At 37.0% G+C, this 21,790-nt stretch overlaps 1 protein-coding gene across 2 annotated transcripts in view; it reads right to left on the reverse strand.

Moving 5' to 3' along the window:
- The window catches only part of CTDP1 (CTD phosphatase 1), a 43,379-nt gene extending 22,329 nt beyond the window's left edge, over positions 1-21,050 (reverse strand). The window contains exons 1-5 of one of the 2 annotated variants that reach the window (XM_026669934.2): positions 20,493-21,050; positions 15,895-15,978; positions 13,915-14,008; positions 12,884-13,012; positions 12,207-12,357 (exon numbers count right to left, since the gene is read on the reverse strand). In XM_026669934.2, coding sequence (XP_026525719.2) covers positions 12,207-12,357; positions 12,884-13,012; positions 13,915-14,008; positions 15,895-15,978; positions 20,493-20,815 — 781 coding nt within the window. In that variant the 5' untranslated portion in view covers positions 20,816-21,050. Of the gene's footprint in view, positions 1-12,206; positions 12,358-12,883; positions 13,013-13,914; positions 14,009-15,894; positions 15,979-16,942; positions 17,038-20,492 lie in introns of those variants that run through there. The other variant, XM_087961444.1, reaches the window with a different exon arrangement.
- Positions 21,051-21,790: the final 740 nt, after the last annotated feature.

Consider the following 21,790-nt stretch of genomic DNA (forward strand, 5'->3'; position numbering starts at 1 on the left):
CTCACAACTATTACCTCATGAAGACAAGGCAAGACATACTGAAACAGAAATATAAATAGAAATTTGTTTCTCAATGTCATCTTTTTTGGAACTTAATTATAATTTCCTAGTTGGTATGAATTAATATATGCATACTTAAGTACATTTAAACCAAAGGAACAACACGACAATCAAACAATATACTCTTATATAGTTTGACATGAAACCATCTGCTCAAAAGGACAGTTTAGTCATGCTTTCCTTTATGAAGAATTATAAATACAGAAACAGCCAGAAAATTGTTTCTCTTTCATTCTTATAAAAATGTATCTAAAAGATGGCAGGATTAAAGTCCTAAATAACCTAAATCCTGGCAAGCTAATGAAGGATAATGTGTGTGTTCTCTGTGTGTGTATGTGTGTGCGTGTGTGTGGGTACACGTGCAGTCTCAATCTGCAATTTATAGAATATAATTAGACTTTAACTCAACCTAGAGCAGTCATATATCTTTTAACAGGCACTTGTCAATAGTCTTCAATGCAGCATTCAGGAATAGCTAGTGTCACCAAATATTTTTCAAAGGTAGCTCATGTAGAGTGCAAATCCATGTAATATATATTCTAGGCATATGTAGGTAAATTCACAAGCACATCCAAACTATGACTCAGGCTATTTACAATAGCCATTCTCAATCCGCATTTTATCTATACTTTTAACTACAATTCTCAACATTTTCTAAAAAAGAGCTGAGAACTGGAGAGCATTTAGGTTGTGGATGTTTATTTTAGAGGCAATTTGATTGAAAGCCAGTGTGGTATAGTGGTAAAAGCATCTGGCTAGAAAGTGAGAGACCATGAGTTCTAGTCTCACTTTAGAGACCAATCTGAGCCCAAACTTCACAGGGTTGTTGTTGTTGTGGGGAAAAGAGGAAGGAAGAAGTATTATGTATGTTAGCTGCCTTGAGTTTGAGTTGTTTAAAGAAATAATAAAGGTAGGATATATATTAAATAAATAAATATAATCCCAATCAGTGCAAGTTGAATTCTATTATTAATCTGCATTATGACTTATCTGAAACAGTCCTATATAATTTGGATAAAGCCTTAACTTGTTCATCCTCATCCAATCTACTATTTTAGGGTCTCATTTAGAAAATTCTTAGGTTTTGATAGAAAAGAGAGCAAAAGCTATACATTAGCATAATAGTGCCACTAAACTCCCAACTCTGGACAACTTCTCCCATAGCTTTATGTATATTATATGTAAATACTATGCATGGAAAAGAAACTTTGAAGAGTTCAGACCAACATCCACTATATTGAAAACATCCTGAATGTATAAATGGGTAAATGAAAGAACAACCACTTGAAACAGCCTAGTCATAAAAATCAAAATCCCTGTAAAATGTCTCTTTCCATGCTCAAGTCACTAATAAAACCAGAAAATTATCAAGCCCCTGCCCTGATTATACACCAAGAAAAACAATTCTCTTCATTTTGCAACAAAGTGTAACATGAAAATGAAATGCATATGGATAATCCAAAGCATCCAAAAATAACTGTGGTTGGGATAAATAGATAAAATGGACTGGATCTTATCTAACACAATATAGTGCAAAAGTAAATTTTTAAATCAAGTTCTGTTAGTTCTTTGTGATATAAATAAATCACACACTACTAAGCCTTGGAATATTAAAACAGACATTATATAAGCAAACAAAAAGCAATCTAATCCCCCCTCAATATCCTATATATATTTAGATTTTTTTAAAAAAATAATTAAAAAAGTAGAATTCAATTCCTGGTGACTGAATCCAGTCTCCTTGTCAGCTTTACTGAAATATTTTGCTACTGCCTTCTTCTGGGATTAAAAAAAATTACAGCAGATATTAGTTTGTATTTCTGAAAGACAAAAACATTGTATACCCCAAAATAAACATCTGATTGAGATATGTGATTGCTTGAAGAATTATTTTATTAGAATTATAATTGATATTGCTTAGTGTAGGTGGCACGTTAAGTAGGGAAAGTTGTCATCCTCTTAATTATGGTGAATTACAACTTTCAACAATTCTACATAATCAGCATAATGAGGAACCTGGAGACTAATTTAGTAATATATGGGGATCTACAAGTACATTGTTCTTTTATAGACATATTTTTAACAAAGGCATTTCCTTAATATATCCTTCTTTGCACTTTAGATTATTATGGCATCCTACTATGAAGACACCCTAACCTTAACCGTTTATTAAAGAGAATTCAATATGTTTCAGAAGACCTTCCTAATAAACTACTGCAGTTTCTGTTTATATAAATATATTGTATATGTACTCACATATTAAATAATTTCCCATAGCTACTTACAACAATTTTGTAAGATATGAAACTGAAAACAGAAATGTTTCTTTCCTGACAAATTTTAAGCATTGGGTACATATGTAAAATTTAAGAAACATTACTTTAGGCACAGATTTAAAATATGTTTTTGTCAAAGTGAAAAATGTCCTATTTGATTTTAATGTAGAACAAAAGTACTTTTAAAAATTAAAACAGCATCTGTTAAATATGTTTTTTTAAATATCATACATTTAGCTGCAAAATGCTGCCACCTAGAGCTTAAATTAAATATGATCTGCTATATATGTATCTATGAAAAAAATTCAAAAATTATCACAAAATCTAGAGTTGGAAATAACCTTAAGAGTATATTCCAACCTCTTACTCAGTGCAGAATCCAGCTGTGCGTGCATCTAACAGATGACCATCCAGCCTGTTTGAAGACCTCTGGAGAAGGACAACTCATCATTTTGCATGGCAGCTATACAAACTGACAGCTATATATCAGGAGGCTCTTCTTGACACCTATCCTGAATCTAATTCCCTGTAGCTTTCAACTATTAGTTTGATCCTGCTGACTGGGATAATAGAGAATAAGCTGACTCCATCTACTGTATAAGAACTCTTTAAAGCCTATTATGTCCCTTCAATCATCTCTTCTAAAGACTAGAGATGACCAACATCTTTTAATGTTTCTCATAGGGCTTGATTTTCAGACCCTGCACTGTTTTCTTTAAACTTGTTCCAATACGTTATTGTTCTTTTTGAATACAATATTACATGAGGGGTTTGGACCAGGCAGAGTAGAATGAAATAGTGATATTTTGATGTGGACTCTATGCCCATTAAAACATGTGGACTCTATGCCCATTAAAACATGCCAAGATCGAGACTTCCGGTTTGCAAGGTTTCGGTGGCGGCAGGGATTCGCGACACCGCGCGATCCCTGCTGCGTTCACTGCCAAGGTTCCCCCGATCCGTTTGGATCTGGGGGATATAGCTGCCCCGTAGAGGCAGCTGAAGACAGGGGGGAGCCGGAAAGGGGTTTGGGGGTGTCGCAGACCCCCTCCCCAGCCGGCAAAAAACCCCTTTTCCCGAGGCGGAGGAACGGCGGTCAGCAATGGCTGCCACGAAGAAATCTGCAGCCGGACAAGCAGGTGCAGGAGGGAGAAAGTTTGAAGAATTGTGAAAGTTGCTTTCAATCGGGACAAGGCAAAAGAAAGTGACCTGGAACCTTGAAGGCTGCTAAGTATATATTGTTTCTTGTGAGAGTAACAAGCTGCGAATATTCTAAAAGGGAAAGTTTTTTTTTTTTTTTTGTTCCACTCTCCTTGCTAACGTGATAGCGGATGGAAAAAACTCTTCTGGCTGTGAGTGGGAAGGGAGAGGGGAAAAATAAATTGGAGCAAAATTTGAAAATAAGGAGAAGATTGCCTAGAATTTTAAAGAGTTACTAAACATCAATAAGACTTCTAAAAATATATATTTAAAAGGGAACTTTGTGATTAAACTTTAACTCCAGAAAGAGAAAGTGAAGAAGAAGAAGGTATTTAAAAGAAACAGCCTGTTTGGATTGTTTGGTGATTTTGGAACTTTTGAGAATTATTTCTGATTAAAAACATTTGGGTGGTTGTTTGGAAAAACTTTTTCTCTACACAATGGCATCATTTGTGGATGGACTGAAACTTGTATATCAAAAATATGAAAAAGAAAAGCAAGAAGGGAAAGATGTTTTTGGCACTCTTTTTCAATTTTTAGAAATGGCGGTTTATACTTATGTGAAGCAGAATGAGCAACAGGATGATGGGGACAAAGAAGAAGCCATCTTTGATGAACAAATAACTTTGGTTGGAGAAGGGAAAAAGAAAGAGAAAAAGGAAAAGAAGACTTTAAGATCTGGAAAAACAACCCCAAAAGAGAAGAATAAGGTGAAAAAGGGACATTATGTTAGGAAACAACAGAAAGAGGGAAAGCAGAAGAAAAGAGAGGTGGAGAGACAAGGGGTTAAAGAGGACAAAGAGAAGAAGAAGCAAGGGAGAAAGGAAGGGATGAGAAGCCTTAATGGTGGGGAGCAAGATGTGAAGAACCCAAAGTTTTTTCGAGATAATGGATAAATCTTATTGAAATTGGGATTCTAGAAAGGTACATAAGATTGCATTTTTATATTTGTATTTAGAAATAACCATAGAAAATTGGAAATAATATGTAATTTAAAATGTGATAAAATATTTAATATAAACTAGTGAAATTTTTGTTAAGAAAAAGGGAGAACTGTAATGAAATATGATTTAAGATATGTGATGTGGGGGGGGGGTAATAATTTTTGGAAAGCATAAGTGTTCCCTCAAAGGCATGATATTTAATTGAAATGGATAAAATGTTTAAGATATAAATGATTGTTAATATTAATGATTAGATTATGGTATATTAGCGAAATTTTTTGTGAAATGAGAGATTTGAAGTAGAAGAAGGAGGAACATTGTAATGAAATAATGAGCAATAATATGTGAGGTGGGGGAGGAATAACTATGGAAAATAGGTGCTCCCATAAAAGTATGTGATTTAACTGAAAAGTAATGTGCTAGATGTTTAAGATATAAATGAATATCAATATTAATGAATAGATTTGTATTATTTTTGATAATATAGTAAAATTTTAGAATGTACCAGACAGAATCCCAATGTAAGTTATGTATTTTATATTAAGTATTATAAATATAGGGGAAGGAGATAAAGGCATCATACTCCATTTAGTGTACAGGAGAAGTTTTTCTTCTTTTTTAAAGAAGAAAAATAAATGGATGGTTGGAAATAGAACAGACAAAGAATAATAAATATTATGATTCGAATTGAGAGGAGATCAATAAAATAAAACTGAGAAAATTTAAAAGTGAGGAGAAGTTATATAGAAAATTGAAAATGTTAATAATATATGAAATGGTATGTAAAATGAATATGAATTTGAATTTGTGTCTGTACCAAGAGTTATAACCCGGGACTAAGCAACTTTCAGAAAAGAGATTTTTTATGCTTTTATGTTTTGTATTTTTGTGTATCTATGTTTTGTATGTCTTTAAAAATTAATAAAATTTGGTGTTTTTTTTTTTAAAAAAAACATGCCAAGATCGTATTTGCCTTTTTAGTAGCAACAGCAGTATCACTTACTTGTATACTTTAAAGAAGTGCCTTACAGCCCTCTCTAAATGGTTTAAAGAGTATTTAAACGTATTGTCCCCAACAATCTGAGCCCTCATTTTAGCGATCTTGGAAGGATGGAATGCTGAGTCAACTTTGAGCTGGTGGCAGCTGGCAGTCAGCAGAAGTAGCATATAGTATTGAATTCTAACCACTGCGTCACCATGTCTCATAGTAGCTGTATCATATGCATTATTATGTTGTTGTTTATTTTAACCTATTAATTGTCCAGATTCAGTGGATTCTGGGCCAAGATATTTGTAGTGTAAAAGGTTACTTGATTTTTTTGCACCTGTTCAACTACCAAGTCAGCCATACCAGGTCACATAAGATTACATTTTGTGATAGATAGGAGCCCGAACACACCAGTCCCATTATATTTTATGGAATAGGCAAAATCAGTTGGAAAAAGGCAGTTGTGCAAATATCCAAATCCTATGCCATTCTGGGCTTTAAAGTTTATTAGCATCTTAAAGGGTCTACAACTTAACACAGCCAATTCGCTGCAAGACAACTCGCTGTGGGACAATTCAATTTAATTATTTAAAATAGTTTTTAAAATATTTTAATTTTTACCATTCACATTTCATTTTGTCCCTTTGTCATCTTTTAATTATTAATTATAATTGCACTGTTTCTTCAATATTAGTGTAACTCTTGTCCCATGGTGAGCTGTCCTGTGGCAAGTTGGTCATGGTGAATTGTCCCATGGCAAATTAGCTATGAGTTGGCCATGGCGAGTTATTGTTGACTGTTTAAGATGCTAATAAACTTTAAAGCCCAGCATGGCATAGGATTTTAATATTTGCACAACTGCTTTTCTCCAACTGCTTTTGCCCATTCCATAAAACATAATGGGACTGTTGTGTTTGGGCTCCTGTCTATCGCAAAACATAACCTTATAGGATCAAGGAGGTATGCATTTTCTGTCCTTGCTCTTTGGAACAGCATCTTTTCTGAAGTCCACATGACTCTAACCCTTCCTGTTCTCTAAAGAGCCTAAAAGACCTGACTCTTCTCACAAGCACTGAGCTATGATGGTCTGTGAATCTGCCATTTGTAGTAATCTATTTGTATTCTCTTTCTCCCCAGGATGAATGTCCTCTACTTTTAATTTTCTGTAAGCCACCAAGAGATATACTCTTGGCCACATAAATAAAAATAAAAATAAATAAATAACTGTAGCATCACATAGTCGTAACATGTTTTTCATTTAACATTTTCAGGCATGATATTCCGCTCTGGAAAAAAAATCGGGCCGGACAAAAGAGACCCCGCCGCGCGCCCGGGAGCGCCCGCTGCTTTCCTCGCCGGGGCCGGGCGGCGGCGTGTTGCACGGAGGCTGGTCTGTGGCTGGCCCAGCTCCCTTTTCCTGCCGCTCAGCGGCCTCCTCTCGCACCGCCCGGGCTACGCTCAGGTATCCGGCTGGGGCTGTCAGGAGTTGCTACCGCCGGCGCAGCTCCACGCGGCTCCAGTCCCGCATTGCCTCGGGAAGGGAAAGGCAAAACCAGGAGCCGCTGCTGCCGTTGCAAAGCGCCGCCGCGGCTCTTCCTTTTGCCTTTCCTTCCTGAGGCAACGCGGACTGGAGCCGTGCGGAGCCGCGCCAGCAACTCCTGACTCGGGGCCTCCGAGGGAGGGGAAGGAGGAGAAGAAGGGGTGGGGGGAAAGGAGGGGGCGATTCCCCAAAAAATCGGAATCCCGATTTTAATCGGAAGAATATCATGCCTGCATTTTACAATTCCGGGGGTGGGGGTAGGGAATGAAAAAGAAGTCAGTGGAAAAATGCAGTGTAGCTACAAAACAAAAAAAACAGAATAAAGATCTGAAGAAAGAAAGCTTGCAGAAGATGACTCTTAATTTTTTCTAATTCCTTTATTAAAAGTGGGAGGCATCTATATTTTCTTCTGTCTACCAAAATAATATATTACTTATGTATATATTTCTCCATAAGGATTCCGTGGGACATACAATCAAGAGGATAGAGCAGACTCAACCATTTTATGCCCCCTGGCCACATCCGGCTCCCCTTTGGCTGTTCCTGTCCAGCTCACGTGAGGTCAATCGGAAACTAGAAATCAAATATAAATAAGCATGCTGAAGGGGGCAGAAGCCGCCAAGTCAGGTCTGGCTCTGTGCAAAATCACTATGCACTCCTTCAGCCAGCTGATGAGAGAAAGTACTTTTCTGTGTCTGTGTGGTACTCAGCCTTTGTCTGGAACAACCTGAGCAGTTGAGGTGACTGAGTCTGAGGATATCAAATCAGGTTACGTTGATTTGGCCCTTTATAACAGTTTCAGTTTCTCATGTAGCCCCTTAGGAAAATTTATTGCCCACCTCTGGGATAGTACTCTTGTTCTGTGGTAGTATTGGCCAAAAACCACGAACTCTGTAGATTTCATGGATGTTAGAGGGATGGTTTGGAAGAGATGTTTTTAGTCAACATTGCTTTTTGACAGACATTATCCATCCTGATTAAGTGACTTGCACGGAAGGCTCATTAGACCTAGGGATGGCCTCCTAATACTTAAAGAATGGGCTGTACTACACTATATATATATATCTTTAAAATTATTTCCAATAGTCAACCCAAAATCTTCACAGAAGCTGCCTGGAGTACCCAAATTTCAAGAGCTGAGAAGGGCTGAAGCCAGGAAGCATTATTGAAAACTAATAGCACATATTTTCTGAAGAGTTTCATACAGTAATGAAATTGTACTTTTTCAGAACACTTCTGGTGAATATTTATGTACCACTTAGACTTAGTCCAACTCTGTTATTCTGTTCTGTTGGATCTTATTAGCCAGATATTTTGTATTTTATCTGACGACTGAGAGAACAATGGGGAAACTGAAGGTTCACTTGGAGAAGGCCAAATTGCTGGCCCCAGGTGAGAATAAGAGTGGTGGAGCTAGGTGCCAGCAATAGCCATGAATCCTTCCTGGAAACTCCGGCAGATCTGAAGGCCTGAAACACTGATCTAACTGCCATCAACAGCCTTAAGGACAGATACTGAGGAAGTTCTATGAGAGGCTGGACAATTTGAGTAAGTGTGGAAGAGCTAATTTGTTTGTCTTGATGAGAATAAAGCCTCAATTAAAGCTTTAAGCAAAAAAACAACAACCAGAATTGGAAGTAGGAATGAGAACGGGATGAGGATGATTGGTTGAGTGAGGGATACCAGTCTGTGTGGCATAAATACTTGGGAAGATTTAAAGCTGATCGTAACAGATCCAAAATAGCTCAATCTCTAAGCCCCTTAAAAATACTGTAATTAATTAGTAAAAGTCTGCAAGGCTTTGCCAGATAAGTCTTGTCAGATTAACCTTATCTCATACAGACACAACGTATCTTCATTTCAGTCCAGGTGGTCCTCACTTAGTGACCATTTGTTCAACAATTGTTCAAAGTTACAATGGTGTTGAACAAGTGGTACTTACTACTGACTGAAGTTATAGTCAATGTCTCTCCAGTCAGGAAATTGTGATTCAGGTGCTTGGCGGTTGCCTCATGATTACAACTTTGCAGTGTTCCACAGTCACATGATTGCCATTTGCAACTTTTATTGACAGCTCCTGACAAGCAAAATCAGCAGGGAAGCTGGCAGGAAATTGCAAATGAGAACCACATGAAATTGCAGTTAACAACAGTATGTGATTTGTACATTGTATTTATTAACTGGATATACTGTAACTACCATGCCTAAATGATGCAGTTATGTGACACTGAGTTTGACAACATTACTTACCAATGGAAATTCCCAGTTACCATCAATAACAGAGGACTATTTGTATAAAATATTTGACAAAATGCCCCATGACATTCTCTTTGGCAATTATGTGTGGGCTGAATGGTGGGACAAGAAGGTATCTGGTTGGCTCAAAAATTGGATTCAATGAGTGCTCATCAATGGCTCCTCATGAAACTGAAGAAAGTGACAGATGCGACAGGGCTCAATCCCAAATCCTTGTTTTTGGTAAAAGAAGCTGTAAGAATGCTTATCAAATCTGCAGACAGCACAAAATTAGATCAGATATTTTTATAGTATGCAAATAAAATTTAAAAGAATCCTGAGAGGTTAGAGAAATATGTTGAAACTAACAGAATGAAATTTAATGAAGTAAAAATTTCACTTAGCAAAAAGATTAAATACACAGGAACAGGATAGGAGATACCTGGCTTGGTAATAGAACCTATGATAAAGATCTCAGAATAACAACTGATTAGTGTGATGAGGTCAGGAAATAGGCAAATGAATCAACATAAACACAGGTCACAAGTCATAGAAAGTAATCATCTTCAGCATTGGGTCCAGGTTTTGGCTTCACTGAAACAGATTCCAAGTAGGAAAATGTTACAAAAGATGAAGAACTATAACTGAATCCTTTAAAAAAACTGGATGAGCTGGATAGAATTAGTCTGAAGAGAAGGAAGATTGGAGAGATGCACAATAGCATTCTTCTGAAACTATGTCAGAAGGTAAATCAAAACATGTCTCATCCTAGGAATAATGCATTTATACTACTGATCCCAAATGAATGTTAGAAAAAAAAATACTAAAAACAGCAGTTCACAGTGGAACCAAATTAAAACAGACTTCCTTCTTCAGTGGATTTGTTTGGGAACCATTTGTTGCTGATGCTGAATTTGGATCTCTGCACTGAGAATGAATCAAAACTTCAAATCGCCTTTTTCAACTTTATAACATTATGATTCTAAAAAGTAGCAATCACATTTAGCAGAGAATCATACAGACATAACAGGCTTGATACAAAAAGTGGTAAGGAAGTGGGCAAAAGCTTCATAAGCAGATAAAACATACAGGTAGTCCTCGACTTGTGACCATACCTGATCCTGGCAATTACAGTCATAAGTTCTGATGGTTGTAAAGCATCAGAACTTATGACTGACCCAATTTTACAACCTATTTTTTTGCAGCAGTCATTAAGCGAATATGGCAGTCACAAAGTGAATGATGTGGCCATTAAACAAAGGACATGTCGTTAAGTGAACCCATTGTTCATTATGGGTCAGGTAGATTTGTATATAAATAATCTGATTTTCTTTTGAAACATTATTTTCAAATAAATTGGCAGAGCTTACAATAATATATTATGGTCAATTGTCAATACTATTTATACATAAACATAATTATCCCGAAACTAATAATAGCATTTAAAATTCTTGACACAAGGTCTTATCTGATCTAAATGGGATTTGTAAGGGTAAACATATCTAATAATACCAAAATTGACTGGAAAGAAAGAAACATGATTGTTTTTTTCTACTTATTAATTCAGGATATTAGTTTAAGAAAACAACAAATGGCCTATTCCTTTTTCCTATAATCACAGTGGTTTATAGTATGAATAAGAATCCTTTTTCAGATGGGGTTCCTGGAGGTGCATACCATTAAATTCTCAATTACAAAAAAATCAGCTTGATTCTTTTTTTACATTTTTCAAGCTTTTCAAGATGTAAATTGCAAGTTTCCAGTCCTTTCACATCCTGCCCAAACCTAAAAAACATTTAAAAAATAGGCTGAAAAGTTTAGTTCCACCCAATCTGAGAATAGCTCTGAGCTGAAATGTCAGCACATGGACAAACATCACAAATTGCCCATTCCATGTTTTACCTGTTCTATACAACAAATGTTCCCATGCAATAATATTTACATGCAGACAAATAAAAATATTTGCATTTTCAGCTGGATAAATTTTATCAGTCTTTGAAAACCAGGAAAAGAAAAAGAAAAAAAAAACCAACATAACCCTACTTCTGTAGATTCCTGAGCTAGAAAACATCAAATTTACAATTTGTTTTTATACCCTTATTTATTTAAGCAATTTATTGGCTGATTCAATCAAACTAAGAAATAAATACTTTCAATCCTTGATAAATGGATAACAACAGTGTAAGAGAAAAGTTGTACCAGTATATTATGAAAGCAATTACCACAATTCTTAGAGATACATTCTATATTTTCCTCTCAATTCTTGTTAGTAGCCACTCTTAATCTACTCAATAAGTATACCTTTGGAGCAGTAATGTGTAAAAGAATTATACTATAAAAGAATGAAACATATATTCACCTTCATCTATTCATTCAGGATTCTATTTAGCTATTGTTTATGGAATGATCATGGAACAGGCTCAGATAAAGCTGGAATTAATTCAAAGACAAGGAATACAGAATACACAGCCGGTTGTTTAACTATAGACATCCTTAATTATGTTTTATCACACTTTCAGAAAATTCAGATATGTCAAGAGAATTTAAAAAATACTGGATCAAAATAGGATTAAAATTCTAACACTGAATTTTAATCACACGAGACAACAGTTCTACAGCTGGTTCAAACGGGCGGGGAATTGAAGTGGAGGTGAGCAGAACAGAGCAGAAGTATAAGGATTTAATCTAATGATAAGAACCTGGACTACTGGAATTGCTGTTGCTAAGTAATGTAGCCATGTGATGTTTTGCCTAACACTGCATAGCTGAGTGACAGAAATTTTGGTCCCAATTAGGATCATTAAGCAAGGGTTACCTGTATAGGATTGTTAGAAATTAGTACATACCTGAAATACTAATATTTTTAGGTTTCAGGAGCATTATAAAAAAGGTTTTGATGCTAATAGATTTGAAACATTGGAAAATAGCCTTACAATTATACATATATGCAGCATACTACTTACCTGCAATAGTATGTGCATAAAGCCGGCTCCCAAATGTGAAAACATGCAGCTCGTACAACTTGGCAATTTTTTCTAGGAATTCTTTACAATGAGGTCGCAATCGTGTATGGAGCATAGGTTCACCTCGACCTAACTGATAATGAAATATTCCCTAAGGGAGAGAAAGATTCATGGTAATAACTTAAAACATTATGTCATATATATGGATAGCATATATGAATAATGAGGAAAAATCTGCATGCTACAAAAGAAAACCATGGCTAGATTCCAAAGAAATTAGGATCTGGTACAGTTAGGCTCCATAGACAAATCACAGTATGCTATCCTCACCAAATAGAAATTACTACACTACTATAGAAAACTATAGTATTCTACTACTATGCTAAGTTCAATAGTCATGCATCAAATGAATAAGAAAGTGTTTAGAAGAAAATGGCAACTTATTTGAACATTTAATGTAATTTATATAAATCTTCTTTGGGGTCAAACTTTGGTACACTCTCTGTAGCTATATATATATAACTAATATGCCATATCTATCTGTCTGTCTCCACATCCATCCATCCATCCAGGTCATTTTAAAAAATTGCTCCATACAAATCAATTTCACTTTAAAATATTATTTAAAATGATGTTATACTTATTATAAAGAATAGTAATTAATAAAGTTGCTTTACTCTGTTAGACATCTGTGGACAATGTTGCTCTGTGGTATGAATCAATGTTTGATCCAAATCTACCATCAGCACCAGTTTCCGATTTCGGCATAGCCTTTCTTGATCTTCTCTTCCCAACTGTTCGGCTTGCTACAATAAATATATATATATATATTACTGTATATTAAATGCAAACGCAAACACCATAGGCTGAAAAGAAGATAAACATAATTCTATTTATTTTTCAATTGTAATGAGGAACTTAGAATTCTGAGAATAGCAGTGTTTCAGGTTCAAGCCTGTTAAAAATTACCTATTTATTCAAAATAGATTATACTAACATTTTAATTATGAAATTTTCTAGCAATCTGGTTTTATTTTTATTCACAATAAGTAGCAGATGCATGTAAAGAAGTAGAACAGAATGTTTTCTTACATAACTGTTTTGTACTGTGAGAAAGAGTATACAACTAAATTCTGCTTATTTGTTATTCCATTGATGCATAAATAACTGGTATACTATGCATAATGCTTCATTTAAATGCATTTTTTTTACAGAATATAGTTAAACATAAGTGTTTTTATTCCCATTCCTGAAAACATATGCTAGGGATGGATACTGTATTCCAAATTTAGTATATTAAGCTGAATGTGCAAAATATACATGTAACACCTCAGAGATAAGTTCCACAATTATGTCCCACCAAGTACAATTGGAAATTATAGGATCAGAATATGATTAGTGTATTATTATTTTTTCAAATAATGTGTGTGTGTGTGTGTGTGTGTGTAAAAAAACATGGGTAGCGGACAATACAGCAGAAGGCAATTTTCCTGTTTTGGGAATTTACATGATTTCTATGCCATCTTTCTATTTAATACTGACATTTAAAATAGGCAACTGTTCTATCATCAAAAGCTGTTTTTTTTAAATAGCTCACCAAAGGATTTCTAGCTAAGATGGACACCATATGCATTATGAAGATATATCTCTAATGAAATTGCTGAACACTGGACTTTTCCCAAAAACAAAGGAGGAACAGTATACTTGCCTCAGAGCTAACCATCAATTCTGGGACACTATGAACCATTGATACAGTTGCTGTGGAAACAGGCATGTTTTGTTTTCCATTCTTGCTTTGTAACCTAATAATTGAGGAAAGGGGAACAAAGAATATTAAATGAATTGATAAACTGTCAAAAGATGAAGGGCCAACCAACTTACTGCGCTATGAATTTTTACAACCATCCCATACATATATGTGTCAAGTAGTCCTTAGTTTACACAAGTAAACACTATTTAATTGCCAGGTAACATCCTCTCTCTCTCGCTCTCTCTCTCTCTCACACACACACACTCACACAAACGAATACACACACATGAAACTGTGAATCAGGTTGGGTAATTTTGGGGTAGTCACGCTCTCCCAGCGTAATTCACCTCACAGGGCTGTTGTGGGAAAAACAGGAGGAGGAAGGAATATTAGGAATGTTCACCACCTTCCGTTATTTATAAAAACAATAAAGGCAAGATTTTTTTTAAAACGTAAAAAAATGATCAGACTTTGAGAACCTGACAAACAGCTTACTTCAAGCACTCAAGGTTTATTCGAAGAGTAGGCAATAGTTAAAAAAACACAAGGTCTTTTTCAAAATGGGATTTCTGGCTCTTTTTATATATCACACAACTTTTAAAATCTATTTTGGACAGTCTCATTAAAGATCAAGATTTGGACTGCATATGCCACAGGTTTCAGGGAGGACTTGAGGTGCTACTGGGAGAAATAGCATCAATTTCACTGCTGCTTCCCCAGCTTCATTTCATTTGATTTGCTCTTCACTAGCCCCCAATAAGGAAGAGGAACTGCCCATACTTCTCCCTCTCTTTGAGGAGAAAGTGACCAGGATACTAAACACCTGGTTTAGTTTTAATGAAATTCTTTTGTGATCAGCTTACTTTTCAGGGAGTGCTAAAATGAAGGACAAGAACAGTCTTCTACTAATTGAATACTGAAATATGACTACATTTATATGGGTGGACATGGTAAAGAATCTCTCAGTAAAAAGTATTGTGATCAATCTGGTTCTATACTGTTATATTCATATATGATAATGTACATTCCATAGTATGACTATTTTTAGTTTTTACATAATATACTATGGTTTTATGTACAGGCAGTTCTCAAGTTACGACAATAATTGAGCCCAAAATTTCTGTTGCTGAGATATTTCTTAAGTGAACTTTGCCCCACTTTACAACCTTTCTTACCATAGTTGTTAAGTGAATCACTGCAGCTGTTCAATTAGTAACAAAGTTAAGTGAATCTGGCTTTTCCATTGACTCTGTTTGTCAGATTGCTGCAAAATGTGATCCCATGACATTGGGACACTGCAACTGTCATAAATGAGTCAGTTGCCATGCATCCAAATTTTGGTCACATGAACCATGGGGATCCTGTAAGTCGTAAGTGTGAAAAACGGTCAGAAATCACTTTTTTCAGTACCATTGTAACTTTGTGAACTAAGTGAACTGTTGGAAGTCGAGGACTAACTATACCAACTTTTAAATCCACATTGAATTTTCTACTACAAATTATCTTCAAATTATTAGTTCATTTAGTGACCAAAGTTACAAAAGCACTGAAAAAAGTGACATGACCATTTTTCACATTTATGACAGTTGCCACATCACCATGGTCACGTGATCAAAATTCATATGTTTGGCAATTGATTCATATTTATGATGGTTGCAATGTCCTGGTGTCATGTGATCCTTTTGTAACCTTCTGACAAGCAAAGTCAATGGGAAAACCAGATTCACTTAACAATTGTGTTATTAACTGAACAACTACAGTGATTCATTTAACAACCGGGGCAAGAAAGGTTGTAAAATGGGGCAAAACTCGCTTAACTATTGTCTCAGTAACAGAAATTTTGGGCTCAATAGTGGTCATCAGTCGAGAACTATCTGTAACCCTTAATTTTAGTCCTATATTGTGAAGAGAAATCCAGCTGTATACAATAGTACTTACTGTGTCAAATCTTGACCACATTCTGCACATAAACCTTTCATAACAACAGGATGGCTACATGCTTCTAGCCTTAGCAGTACACCTCTGAAAAGCAATAAAGAATCTGATTTAAGAAAAAAATGGATTCTTATCAAATTTCAGTTTTCATCAAAACTAGGTTATGTAAATTATACATAATCTCTGTAAACAAGACACTAAATACATAATGTATATTATTTATGTTTACATCTTATTTTATACAAAAAATGTTTCTTTAATTTTTCCACCAAGAAATATAAGTTTTCAAATAAGGGACCTCTATGACCTATTGTAAATGAGGAACAGCTATGAACAGCTTCTATAATGATATTCTTATTATAGTCTTTATTTTCCCCATATATAGAGTCCATTATAAATTTTGCAGTTGCATATGTGATTACTGATTATCAATATTTAGAAGATTTTTTTGAAACATGTCTTAGAATTAGTTAGCCTATTTTGAACTTGGCTGTAGTGATTATTAAAAATCCATTGTGACAAATATATGTTGAAGAAAATGTTGATTACATTTTCACTAGCTTTTTGATTATTTTAATGATCTCTTCCCCTCCCATAGCTCAAAGTGATGTATAAGGAATCATCTGTCAACATTTATTTACAGTATTTTCAAAGGGGATATTGCTAACTAGGTATTAAATAACATGGATCAAAGATCCACAAAACTCATCTTAGATTCTTAGGGCTAGTTTACAGATTTCCTTCAATATCTGGTGAATACTGAATACTGATGTTCCATGAACATAGATTAAGAGATACTGGAATAAGGTATACATCAGCCTGGACTTCATTACTGATCCTGTAACAAGCAAACATTACTTGTGCACAACTATGAACAAAGTAATATAGGAGAATTCCACAGCGCTAATAAACACTGCCACAACCTCCTGTGACAATTCTTTTATAAGCTAGTGTTATAAATCTGATTAAGTAAACTGCCACAATACAGTGGCACAAACCATATAGTGGGAAAAATAAATAGGTGATATATTATACAATGACATAGTCTCACCTCAGCATACGTTTCAAGGGTTGTTTTCTTTTTGTATAAACTGTAATCAGCATTTTTTATTGCATACAACCTCCTAAGGGCAAATGTATTTATTTTTATGACATCTTTATAGATAGCATTTTAATGTCAAATTATGGCTGGTCTGCAAATACAACATTTACATTACAAATATGAAAACACCCAAACATTAAATAAAAATATTTTTTAAACTACCAAAATCCTGAGAATTGTTTGTGCTACATCTTGTGAGAGAATTTAATTATTTATCAAATTTATATATCACCTCAATCTAGTGGTCACTGGTTGAATTAGAAATCTTTAATGATTTATAGAAATTCTGGGAAAAATTCCAAATGTAGAAAGGACTGCTGACATCTGCTCCAATATCATTTATATCATGGGAGAATAAAACTGAATTTCCTTCACTTCTAATGAGCTGTTTACACAATTATCCCAAGTAAAAACATATATTTCAGTTTTATATTTTTTCATGATGTAGCTCTTCATATATTTATATACAAAAGACTCTTTGACAAAAAAATGTCCCTGGAAGCAAAATGCCCACATTTTGAATTGTTTTACTAGAACAAATAGAAAAAACACAATCTGAAAACGATGGGGAAAACCTATTCCCATAGTTTCAGGTGAAAGGGAATTATACTTGTATTGGTTTGAAAAATGAGTACAGTGTCAGTATGATCTAAAACTTTGCTTTACTCAGAATTTGGATTGCATAGAAAGTTGTATTTCTACTGAAGCCAATATGAATTCATTTTTTATTTCATTTCATTTTTCTTCAGATTTCCTGCTGAAAAAGGATGGAAAAAGGACGGAGCTTCTAATACAGGCCCATTCTTTCCTCACTTTAAGACTCTGAAAACAAATGTCTGAATAGTCTCTTTAAACCATTAAATGGAACTGCAAGAAAGTAAATATTCAAGAGTATGCCAATCACATTCAATACAATTATCAGCTTTATTTAATTTAATCTAGGTGTAACAGTCAAAGCCAATACTATAATTCATTAAGGTGAATAAGATGAAATTAAACTTAGACAAGATTTAAGGAGAACTCATAGTTGAACAAGAGTCCTGCTGTAACTGTTCCTATTTTATAATAATCACCTATCCCTAACTCTGGTTAATACCTAACACCTTTCTCAATTAAAACAAAGGTAAAAAGACTAGTGCTTCCTGATAATTTTCATAGCTTATTAGTAAGATAGGTAGCAAGAAAATTACTATAATATCTTTCATTAAAAATAGGAAGGAAACCATACATATCCATAAAATAACAAGAGTCAAGCATTTAATATGTAATTCTGGAAGGCAAAGGTAATAGGGAAAGCTATCATTCTGCAGTAATCTCCCTGCTCTTTTAAATGTACAAAAAAGAAAAAAGAGAGAGACAACTGTTTGGAGCAACTTGGATTTCAGAAACTCAAATTATTATTATTCATTTTAGTTGCTATACTATATTGTTTGTAGGTAAGGAGCTGTAATTAATCAAATAACATTTGGCAACTCCTGGATGCAATTATATTCCATATTAAGGACATGTCTATACTCAGGAATACTTTTCATTCCAGTTTTGATTATGAGTATGCAATGTAAAACATCAAGATAATTTAATCCTTCCTTAGGAAAGTGCATATGTAACATGTTTATCCTTGCCTTAAAATTACTGGGATATATTTCCTGTGGACTACCCTGTTTCTCCAACAATACGGCCTCCCCCAATAGGAAGTCCCAGCATGTTTTATAGGCATGAAATGAAATTAAGCCCTTCCCCCCAAATTAAGGCCTATATTAAAACATGCGAAATGGGGGGGAATGGTGGGGGGGCTTGCCATTAGGAAGTACTTTTGTTGCACTCCTGGATATGGTGCTGCCTGCGTTGACCCCGATACGAAGTGCCCCACCAACGCCGAGGTCAACATCCAAGCCATCGCCGCCTGCCCGAAGATGCAAGGGGGGGGGGAATTAAGTCACCCCCGAAAAGACGGCCTAGCCATTTTTTCGGGGCTCAAAAAAATAAAATAAGACCCAGTCTTATTATATGAGAAACACGGTACTTTCTAGACTATGATAGCTGGTTTGGTCTGGGTGGTTAAGGCACCAAACTAGAAACCAGGAGAGAATGAGAATGAGTTAGGTATGAAAGCTGGCTGAGTGACTTTGGACCAATTACTCCCTCTCAGCCCACAATGTCAGGCTTAAGTGACAAGCTGGTTTGTCAATTCCTGTCACAACCAAGGGATCAACAAGACCCCACACTTGAGGGATAAATACTAAGAAGAAAAATATAAACTTGCTATAAATTTTCTAGTTTCTTTCTAGGTATAATTCAAAAATACTCATTTTGGATTTTACAGTGTTCCAAACTATACACTAAGTTTTATGAACAATTCTCATGAAGAATATTATTTCTCGTGAAGAAAGAATATTAACAATTAATGATATTCTAATGAAATGCACTGGAAGCATCTTTTGAGGATAATTTTTTCATTAAGGAATGCCTTCTCACTTAAAAGGTGAAAATCTCTGAAACATATTCTAATCTCTAGTTAGACAGTGCAATTATTTCTACATCTTTTGATTTAATCAGATGGACATAAAACATTATTAAAATCTACCAGGGCATCAGAGATGATCACACACTACTGCCATGAAAAAGATTAAGGATTAAGAAAACCCGGACCACACCAGCAAGTGCAAATACACAGTTGCATGGCAACCATCCACTCTTCTGACCTATGTGTATTCAACTTATCTGCAAATGATTTGCCAGTGTCTGTCTATATAAGCTTCTTATATCATCTCCCTTAATACAGTTACAGAAATGAAATGGAATGAAACCTGACAGTCCTCAGGGATACATAACCAAAATGTAAAAGCGTGGAAAATTGATCAACAGGTCCTCGATTTTGCTTTCATCTTTCCGAATTCATTAGGCTTTTGATTTCAATTAGTCACTCCTCTCATTCCCCCCCTAAAAGGGGAGGGGGAAATCCGAGGGTTTTAAGAAGAAAGTCCGATTCATCGAGCGCCCTCTCGTAAGATGCAGGCTGAGGCTTTCCTTGCGCTGCTCGCCAGCAAGATCCCGCACTCTCCCCCCCCCGCCCTTCACCCAGCGTCAGGTGCTCATGTAGGCTCCGAAGCAGGTAAACAGACTTTTCTGGGTCAGTCCGCCGGCAACCCAGGCCTGCAAAAGCCTCCCCTCACGACGGCGGCGACGTCGGATTGCGACCGGGGAGGGCAGAAAAGGAGCGGGGCCTCGGCTGTCACCGGCGCCGCAGCGCTAGAGGGCGGAGAAGGGACGGCCTGCCCCTCGCGCGCTTTCCCCAACCTCGTCTTTCGCCGCGCTAGAGGGACAAGCAGAGCGAGAGGGCCGGCTCTAGCCCCGCAAGCCGCCGCCATCTCTCCAGGAAGCCTCCCGCCCACCCCCGAAAGCCGAAACTTGAGGGGTTCGAGTCCCCGCGGACCAGAGGCGGCGCCCTCAGGGATCGGCCCACCCGCTCAGCTCGCCGTCGTCGTCGTCCTTTCCTTACCCCGGCGGAATGACTTGACCCAGCTGGGCGCGCAGCTCTCGTACGATTCCCGGGCGCTCGGCTTTGACCTTTCGCTCGGCCGCCCGTTGCAGGCCGGGCTCGATAGACAACGCGCCCGGCCGCGCCGGGATCTGGATAGGCGCGCAGACGGCCAAGACCGAGCCGATTTTCACTGCCGCTCCGGTCGCTACTTTCCATTCGAGCAGCCGCAGCGGCTGCGGGCCAGGAACGAGGATTTCTGTCACTTCAGACGCGGCGGCGACGGCCGCGGCGGCGGCGGCAGCGTCTCCACAGACCGAGGCGGTTGCCCCGGGTTCCTCCATGGCCTCGGCCACTGGGGCTTCGTCCCAGGCCGGGCCCGTCGAAGGGCAGGTCGCTATGGCAACGGCGGCGCCTCTATCGGTTGAATTAGAAGAATCGAACGCAAAACGTTATCTTTTACCCTCCCCCACACCCAACTACCACCTTCAGAAAAAAAAAAATAACAACAAGAAGTAGTCACGAGCAGCGCCAAACGAGCGCGAGGTCAATATTCCGATGCGCAGGCGCAAGGCAGCCTTTTCTCGCGCCCGGACAACCTTAAAGGGACAGACGCTAATTTCGAGCAAGCTCACCGAACAGGCTCTTGTTTCGAGCCCAACACTGACGTAGCCGCTTGAGCCACGCCCACTTCTTCCATGCCTTGTTGGCCTCCGCGGTGACGCAGGTGCGCGCTTACTTGTACTTGGCCGCCCCTCCGCGTGGACTGCACAACAGAGTCTCATGTTTTTCGCCTCGCCAAGCGGAATTGTGGGATCATGAGAGGCATGTTTGCAAAGTTCTTTTTTCTTCTTCTGCAGCTACAAGTTCCAGCAGGCATTTCTCTGGCGGGTTTGAGCATGCGCGCCAGGCTGCGGTCAAGAAAAAGCCGCTCAATGGGTTTTGAGTGGGTTTTTTTTTGACTATCGAAGTTAGTAAACAATTCGTCTGCAGACGTCAGTCACATCCGGCCCCCTCAAACCGTGGTTTAAATCCTGCGTTTAAAAACATACAGAGGAAATAATTGAACAAATTTCATTTTACCAAAGTTCTGCAAAATGCTTCTCGGGGAAAAAAAAAAACCCGAGATACCTAAAGCATCTAGCATTTCCACACTGTTGATATGGAGGGGACCGAAATCGAAATATACCTGCCCAGCTTTGCAGGGAGTGTTGGAATGACTTAATATTTTAAAAGGAACGGTACAAAATACTCTACCCGACTCTGTAGTCTCTTCCCCAAACCCCAAAAACTTTAACCTTAGACTGTCTACTATTGAC

Source organism: Notechis scutatus, chromosome 3 (assembly GCF_049901735.1).
Source record: "Notechis scutatus isolate UNSWTSFEM ecotype Mainland chromosome 3, rNotScu1.2, whole genome shotgun sequence".
Lineage (NCBI taxonomy): Eukaryota > Metazoa > Chordata > Lepidosauria > Squamata > Elapidae > Notechis > Notechis scutatus.